The sequence below is a fragment of the Balearica regulorum genome, chromosome 12 (assembly GCF_011004875.1).
Source record: "Balearica regulorum gibbericeps isolate bBalReg1 chromosome 12, bBalReg1.pri, whole genome shotgun sequence".
Lineage (NCBI taxonomy): Eukaryota > Metazoa > Chordata > Aves > Gruiformes > Gruidae > Balearica > Balearica regulorum.
Window position 1 is genome coordinate 2,676,688 of NC_046195.1, and position 8,672 is coordinate 2,685,359.

The following is an 8,672-nucleotide window of genomic DNA, read 5'->3' on the forward strand; positions in this document are numbered from 1 at the left end:
TCTGTGGAACCATGAATGGCTGCGTGGAGCAGCCCTGGGTGTGAGGCAGACCACCGTGGGAACCCAGGCAGGGTGACGGGGGGCAGTGGGAAACTTCCTGCCGGGGGTCCTCTAAATTTGGTCCTGCTGGGGAGGGACATGTGGGTTCCCTCGGCCTCCTGGGGACAGGCAGCCCCGGAGCACCATAGACCCCGGGTAGGGGTTACTGCACCCCTGCCCATATAGAGCCCCCCCAAACCTATAGGATCCCCGCCCCCTTCCGGCGGCCCCGCCCCTCCCCGCCATCGGCACCAGGACCCTGGACAGCGGCTGCGGCTGCTCTCGCGAGATTTCGTAGCTGCCCCTAGCCGGGCCGGCGACAGTGCCGTAATCTCGCGAGACCGCGGCCGCTGCGGCAGGACCGGCGACAGGACCGGCGCCAGGCGGGCGGCCGCCGCCAGCACCCGCCGCGGGACGGGTCGGGTCACGCCACGCAGGTGAGTCCCGGCGCCGTGGGGATGCTGCCACGGGGCGGGGAACGCTCGGATATTCCCCTCCTCGAGGGGGGCGACCGCTCTCCGCACTGACACCACCCCCACCACACACTGCAACCCACCTGGGGGGGGGGGTGCGCGGCGTGGAGGTGCCCACGGCGCCGCCGGCACCCGCGTGGGTGCCTTCCCCTGCCGCCGAGGACCGAGCGTGCGGGAGCGCCGTTCTCCCCTCGCCAGGCTGCTGCTGGGAGGCCCGCGCCGCGATGGAGGCGGGGGGGGGGGAAGGCGTGTGGGGTACGCAGCCCTGCGCCCGTGGAAACCCACGGACAACAATCCCCGACGGCGCCGAGCCCTGCTTGCTCTCCCCGAGCAGCGCACCGCGGGGCTGGCATTGCAGGCACCCGGAGGGGATGTTGGGGTTTCTCCTTGCTGTGCTATTGCACTACAGCTCCCCCCTCAATTTTGTAAAAAAAAAACCCACAAAACCCTAAATTTTACAGAACCCCTTTGTTTTTACAAAGGTCTTGCAGCACTAGGGCAGGTGCCGGGTCAGGACACACACCTGGCCCTGTGTTCCCGCTCCCGATACACGTGCACGGGGGCCGAGGCGCTGCCTGGGGAGATGTCAGCCATGCAGGCGGTATTTATAGCACCGGAGGGATGGAGACGTCCGTGGGCTGCTGTCGGATGTTGGGAGATGGCATGCCGGCGAGCCGCGGGGGTTTGCTTTGTGTGACCGGTGCCTTTGGTGCTGGGCGATGGTTGTAGGGGGGGCTGCCCCAGCAGGGACCACCCCCATATGCTCTGGACCACTGCCCGTGGGACCCCATGTCATGAGAACTGTGTTTGCTGCTGCCGTTCCTCTGCCTGAGATAGCCCTGAGAGGGCAAAACCTGCAGGCACGTGGGGATATGCAGAGTGGCCGTCTTCATGCTTTTAATTTTTGTTTTAATTTTGCATAACTTTTGCTGCTGGGACAGGGCTGAGCATGGCATGGGGGGGACACTGTCCTGGGATGTTGAGCTCCCCCCTCTCCCACCTGCATGATACTGCACAAGGTGCCAAATGACATGAGTAATCGTTAAGCCAGCACTCAAGTGACTCATTAGTGACAATCAGCACTGATTTTTTTTTTCCCAGCTGATATTTTCAGCTGATTTCCCTGCTTCTGGTTTCTGGCTTGAGCTTGCAGAGATGGGAGCTGTGATGCCATTGGGAGGCAGCCAGGTAGTTCCCTGTGCTGGAACTCTTTGCAAAAAGAAAAATTAATTAAAAAATTCATTGCTTTGGGCCAGGTAATGAACTTAAGGCAGCTGTGGGCAGTTTGAAATCCTCTGGTGGGGCTGCATCCCTCCCATCCAGCCTGGCCCCTCTCCCAGGGCTGGATGTAGGTCAGTTGGGAGTGGGAGGTTAAGCCCGTGCCCTGTCCTGCATCACTGGATCTTCTCTTAATCTTCTACCTTAACTGGTGTGTAAGCCTGGTGCTGTAGGGGCTGGGATTTATTCTACTGCCAGCCAGGTGCCGGCAGTACGCCTGGACGTGTGAATACTGTAGAGTGTCTGCATAAATAAAGCAAACTGCCCTGTGACAGTGCTGTCCTTGAGCTATTTTGGAGCTTGGGGGAAGGTGAAAGCTCTTCAGGGAGGTACCTGATTGCTTCACGTCACTTTTTCTCTTGTTTTCCTCCAGCTTTGTTAAAGCTCCTGGGTTTTTTTTCCCCCCTACTTTTCCTGTGGAACGAGGAGGCCGAGCGTGTGCCAGGATGGCAGGTACGGGGGGGGGGGGGGGGGTCTCTGGCGGGGCTGCCCCTCGCCTCTGAAGCCCATCTGGGGCTTTACTGGCTGTAATGTCACCTCATTAGTCCCCGGTGGGGTTGCGGGTGTCCACGCTTGCAGGATCCACGTGGCCAGCGAGGGCTAAATTTATCTTGATGCTTGTGGGTAGGTTGGTGGTTATGAGGGGAAATCCTTAATTCCTGCGTGAAACTTGTGAATCCTCGGGACTGAACAAGACTAGAAAGCCTCTTGATTTACGTTCAGCTCTGTGCAGTGCCCAATGCTGGTGAAACTTTTTATTGCAGAAAAAGTGAACAACTTCCCTCCCCTGCCGAGGTTCATCCCCTTGAAGCCATGTTTCTACCAGGACTTCGATGCGGAGATCCCACCGCAGCACCGTACCATGGCCAAGCGGCTTTACTACCTCTGGATGCGTGAGTTGCAGGGTGGGGAAGGGCTCGGGTGGGTTTGTGTTTGCCTCTCCTGAGGTTCCTTCTCTGGAAAGCACCGGTTGAAAGAGCAGAGCAAGATCAGGGGAAGCCCTTCTGCCCCTCCAGGTCTCGGTGTCTCCTGTTAAAACCTGTTGGGGTTGGGATGAGAGCTGTGGCATCCCATGTGCTTCAGTCCTTCCAGCCTCCAGGATGGAGGTGTGGCCCTGGCTCGGCATCCGAGGGCCACTGGTGACCTTGATGTCCTGCTGGAGCCCCTGAACAGGGGAGCCCAGGGCTTCCCCCAAAGCCGGGTCTTGCCTGTTCCTCTTGCATGCCTCTGTGTGCCGTGCTGTGCTAACAGAGCTGTTGCCATCTTCTAACTCCTAAAACTAGCCCGGATCTCTCTTGCTTACCAACCCTGGGTGGGAAGAAGAGCCGGAAGGACAGATTATGCCCCAACATATGTGGGAACATTACTGAATATGATGCTAATTGTTGTGTGCAGCTCAGGGCAAGCTGGCACCATCATTTATATTTTTATTTAGAAGAGCTTAGTTCCTTAATCAGGTGTTTTCCCTGAACTTTGGAAGCATGTCAGTGCCCGGGGAGTGCCCTGTGCTTGGGAGGCAGGTTACGAGGAGCTGAGCCGGCACGGGAGAGGTCGGGCGTTTCTGCTTTCGGCACGGTGCCAGGCTGGCACCCCTGGGGTGGTGCCTTGCTTTGGCTTTTGGGGACCGTGTCCCATCGGGAAGGTAACCCTAGGGTCAGGAGGGTTAGTGTAACTGTTCTGTGAAGGGGGAGGAAAAAAAAATAAGTTGTGCTTCCCTGGAGAAGCTGTCTTGGGGGTGTTAAATCCCCTCCCTGTCTCAATCTGGCTGTTCTTGCTGTGCTTAATTTAATAGAGCTTGGTTCTTGCTCCAGCCTCTCCCACAGCACAAGCACCAGCTCTGAGCCAATTGCCTGTCTATTAGTTTCTGTCTCCGGAGCTCCTCTCTGGATCATTTTCTCCCCAACTCCCCCACAAACACCCAGCCAGATGCAAGCGTGGAGAGGCTGAAAGGTCCCCTCGGTGTCCTTGGGGACTTTAGGGAGCAGCGAGTGCCCAGTCAGCCTGGCCAACTGAGCTCCCTTTCTTGCCAGCTGCAGCTCTCTTGCAGGCGGTGGTGGGAGGGATTTAATTCTTGTTAGAATAATGAATCATTCTCAAAAATCGGAGGCGTCAGAATGCAGATTAGCCTTCCCTTTGTCCTGTGTCTGCAAAACGGGGCTTCATAGTAATAACCCTTGTATTGCTTAACCCCGAGCAGGGGTGGGAGAAGCCAAACATGCCACCCCGGTGAACTGGCGAGGCAGGGGGCGGGGAGTTCAGGACTCTGAGCTCAGGGAGCTCTCACACAAGTTCCTTGAGCAAAACTGTAGCTGGAGGCAAGTGAAAAAGGTTCACTTGGATCCCTCCGGTTTCCTTCTGTTGGTGGAAACATGCCCCGGCTTGCTGGCAGCGGGAGGATGCAGCTCTTCCCTGTCCTCGACTCCCTGCGAGCCCTGGATCTGCCAAAGACATTACAACTGAGTGATACTTTTTTCCCCTTCCTGCTCCTTTGGCTGAGCCACCTTAATTTAAGTGAAGTTAAGGGAAATCCGGCTAGGGTCCCACACTGCTGCCCAAACCCGCTGGAGGTCAGTCCCGCATGGGCATCCCTGGGGTCAGGGCGGGGGGGGGTCTCTCGTATCGCACCAACATCCTCGCGTGCGTGCTACTCTGCTCCCTCTGTGTGTGTGTGTTTGCAGTGAACAGCATCACCTTGGCGGTGAATCTCGTTGGCTGCCTCGCATGGCTGATTGGAGGCGGTGGAGCTGTTAATTTTGGACTGGCAATTCTCTGGCTCATTCTCTTTACGCCCTGCTCCTATGTCTGCTGGTTTAGACCTATTTACAAAGCTTTCAAGTAAGTGGTCACACTTGAGCCTGGCTTCTCATAGTCTTCTTTTTTTCTTTTCTTTCCCTCCCAAACAGTTAGTGCTTAGCTTGGGGCATTGCCTGAATATTTGGGGGAATTTCTGCTCTTTCTGTCCAGCCCTTTAGCTTTACTTTTGAGCCTTCAAAGCAAAGATGTTTGGGATTTCCTGAGGGCCAAAACCCCAACTGTGCGATACAAAGCCATGCTACATGTGCCTCTGCGCAGCGTCAGGGGGAGCGGTGAGGATGCAGTTGGGGTGCCCACTTTCCCTCCCATCCCACCCATCCTTGAGGCTTCTTTTATATTTTTCCACGAGTCCTCGAGGTGCTTATATCGATTATTCATGCTGCTGAGGTCGATCCCTGGTGCAGTATCCCCAAATCTAGAAAAACTGGGGGTGTATTTCTTCCCTGCGTGGGAAGGTTGAGTCCGATGGTGGGGTGGGGTGAGCGGAGAGCCGTGTCCGAACACGGATGCCCTCCTGCCTGATGCGCAGAGCTGGCTGATCCATGGGGAGGATCTGATGCCCCTTCCCCACCTTCAGCCTCTCGCAGTTTCTCCCCTGCCTGTGGTTTTGCTCCTGCTGTCTACGGGCAGCTTCGCTTCTCACCACCCTCTCACTAAACTACAGCTGCTTCTGTCCTGAAAAGGCCTGACACATGGGAGCATCTCCCTTCCCTCGCACTGCAGTGGAGATGGAGGTGTAGGGATTGACGGAGCCTTCTCTTGCAGGACAGACAGCTCCTTCAGCTTCATGGCCTTCTTCTTCACCTTTATGGCCCAGCTGGTGATCAGCATTATCCAGGCAGTGGGAATCCCTGGCTGGGGCGTCTGGTAAGGAAGATGATGTCGCTGTGGCGTTGGGTGCAAGGACAGTCACCATTGAGCTGGTGCTGTGGCCTCTTGGTGTTTTGACGTCCTTGGTGCTTCAGTAGTGTCTCTCCTCGGGGGAGATGGCTTGAGGAGCTGGGGGGCTGACGGGGAGGGATGCTGGCAGGCTGGGGTGTGCGGAGCCGGCCGGGAAAGCTCCAGGCTGCCGAACAGCCCGACTGTTTTCATCTCCTTGCAGTGGCTGGATTGCAGCGATTTCCTTCTTTGGGACCAATGTGGGGTCAGCTGTGGTGATGTTGATCCCCACCGTCCTGTTCACGGGGATGGCGGTCTTCTCCTTCATCGCCCTCACTATGGTACGGCAGAGATGCCACGTTGCTTCGGGGAGCCCTTGCCGCTTACCCTGGAGGGTCAGCGCGAACCGCAGTCGCTCACCACCTCTGCGTTTTCTTTTTCTAACTTGTTACAGGTGCATAAGTTTTACCGGGGAAGCGGGGGAAGTTTCAGCAAAGCCCAGGAGGAGTGGACCACGGGGGCATGGAAGAACCCCCACGTCCAACAGGCAGCACAGAACGCGGCGATGGGAGCGGCGCAGGGGGCCATGATGCAGCACGAGACGCAGTACTCGGCCACTCCGAACTACACCCACTCCAATGAGATGTGAGCAGCAGGACTCTGTCCTCGGGCGAAAGATCTGGGGGGAAAGGGAGGAGGAGGAAGGCTGAGCCGAGTTTCTGCAGCTGTTTTCAGAAAGTCGGAGTGTACCATAACGGTGGTTCTTTTCCTGTTCTTTGTAACAAGATTGATTTGGATTTTTTCTTTTATTCCCCCCCGTCCCCCCTTATTGTCTTGAGCTCTTTTCTCCTTTATTTTTCACTTTGAAGAGGCCATGAGTTGACCTGCAGGGCTCTTGTTGTGTGTGATAGTAAGTGTACATTCCTGTGTCTTCTTTTTCCCTGTGAAATAGTGTATGGTGGTGGTTTTTTAATTACTGTGGTGATAGGTGTATGTTTAGAACTACATCAGCCAAAAAGCCCCAAAAGGGAAAGATAAAATAGCAACCAGCACCCATCTCCCCTCTTGGAACAAGCCCTAAACCACAGGTTTCTGGTGTGTGTGTGTGTGAGTTGTTTTTTTCTCTTTCAGTTGGTAGTGTCCAGCCACTCGCCACTGTCTCAGCAAGGGCAAGCAATCCCAGGAATTCTCCCTTTTCTTTTGCTTTTTAACTAGCAGGTGGCTGGCTGATTTAGCATTAAAAAAAAAAAAAACAAAAAAAAACCAACAAAAAGGCAAAAAAACCCAAACCCTAAATCCTGCTGTTGATATGCTGGAAGCCAAGAGATTCCTAATCTTCACCCTGGCTCAGGATCTACAACTTCTGTGTGTGGTGTTGTAAATGAGTAGTTCACATTTTGATGTGGAGGACCCCAGTATTTATGCGTGACCGTGGGCCAGAGCCCCGGTGCACCGTGTGTGCGCGTGTGCGTGTGTCAGGGAGCGAGGACAGGTTTTCCCTGTGGGATACAACCATCCTGTTCCAGATTCTGCATCCTGAGTCTGGTTTTTTTTAAGATTTCTATTTTGAAAAGCAGCTATAAAATTGGCAGAGTGTTTCTCAGAGGACCTATTCTTGGGTAAAGCTCTGGGTCAAATCTTACCGCCCTGTGTAAGTATGTACAACCAGTCTTACTGCCTGTGTAAATAGCAAGGATGAGATTTGTCCCTGTTAGCTCTTGAAGCGTGCACTAATTCAAGGCTTTTTAGGAAACCTCCAGGCTGGTGGGAAAAATTCCTGCTTATTTAAGCTTCTAAAAAGCACGGTGAAACACGGTGCTGTGTTTTTTGGTTTTTTTTTTGTTTTTTTTTTTCCCCGGTGCAGAGATCCCTGTTCCTGTCAGCCCCGAATCCCTGCCCGGTTTAGGGGAGGTCAGGCTTTAAATACTGATCTTGCACCTTAGGGGGAGGCAGCTGAGCTCAGACTAACACCTCTTGGGCTGTGGCAGCCGGGGAAGGTGACTGGAAAAAGATCGGTTGGTAAAGGAGCTGGTGGATGCAGGAGTAGGGGAAGTTCCTTCTCAGAGATGCTTTTCAGCCTCTAAATGCACTTTAAATAAGCCAAATTTTTTTTTTTCTCCCAAGTCCTAGAAAAGCAGCCCAAACAGAATCTGATCCTTGGCTCAAATATCTCCTGCCCGCTGCAGGCAACGAGCCCAGTGTGCCCACTAGCCCCCAGCCCTTCCAGTGATGCTTGTCTGCGACTCCTTCCCACGAGAATCACCCCAAAGAGGAACTTGTCTTTTCCAGCAAAGCCCACCAAGAATAGTTTCCTTTTTTAAGTCGTTCCGCAGTAGGCAGTCGTCTCTTGACAACACTAAAATGCAGCTAATGATAAAATGCCTGTCTGTGTGTGTATATATATGTATAAAATGTAAGGAGAAAAGTAATCCTTTGCTGAGCCTATTATGTACCTGATCAGGTTTAAATATTGTGCAATTCCTTTCTAGCTAGCCTCAAACTTACTATGCCAAATCACGTGCTCTGTCATCCATGTCTGAGAAATGATGGATTAAGTGACTTCACCTTTTGCATTCACAGTAATAAGACGCATAAATAATAACCCTAACGAGCTCTAACAGACATTGCTTTGGCATCTAACCCTCCTCTCCGGTGCGTCTCCTAAACCTATGAGCTGACCGCTGAAACGTGCCCCTCCGGCTCTCCTCCCCTGCCAGCGGAAGCCGGGCAGGATACCGTTCCCCCGCTCTCACCACGCTTATTTTTAACCTGCGGGGACTGGTTGCGATCGAAGAGCTGATGCTCGGGTGTTTCTCTGGCCGGGTGAGGTTTTACTGCCGGGCTCCACGGTTTCAGCCAGGTCCTGCTGTTGATTTTTATGTCGCAGAGGTGGGGAGGGAGAGCTCTCTGCCTCTTGCCTGAGCATCTCGGGAAAGATCCGCCCCGGAGGTGCGGTGCGGTGCTGTGCTGACAAGAAACGAGCGGTTTGCCCCCTGCCAGGGGAGCGTTACCCCCACCCACCAGGGAACTTATTCCCCTCCAGGCCCTGCCGCCTCTTGTGGGGATCCACCAGCGGCCACGCACCCGTGGGCCACCCTCCCCTTCTCTACCCTGTCCCCCCCCGCAGTGTTTGTCCCCTCGCAGCGAGTTTTCCGTCGCCCTCTGCGGTACCCAGCCCCTGCCACCACA

The 8,672-nt window shown here is 54.7% G+C and overlaps 2 protein-coding genes across 2 annotated transcripts in view; one reads left to right on the forward strand and one right to left on the reverse strand.

Annotated features, from left to right (window-relative positions):
• The window catches only part of LOC104640441 (cytochrome P450 1A4-like), an 87,803-nt gene extending 86,429 nt beyond the window's left edge, over positions 1-1,374 (reverse strand). The window contains exon 1 of the mRNA XM_075764990.1: positions 1,367-1,374. The gene's annotated coding sequence lies outside the window, so the exon portion shown is untranslated. The remainder of the gene's footprint in view (positions 1-1,366) is intronic.
• SCAMP5 (secretory carrier membrane protein 5) lies at positions 346-6,766 on the forward strand. Its single transcript, XM_075764992.1, has 7 exons — positions 346-476; positions 2,164-2,243; positions 2,555-2,683; positions 4,469-4,625; positions 5,370-5,471; positions 5,707-5,824; positions 5,938-6,766. Exons 2-7 carry the CDS (start codon positions 2,237-2,239, stop codon positions 6,130-6,132), a joined length of 708 nt encoding a protein of 235 aa, XP_075621107.1. The 5' UTR covers positions 346-476; positions 2,164-2,236; the 3' UTR covers positions 6,133-6,766.
• Positions 6,767-8,672: the final 1,906 nt, after the last annotated feature.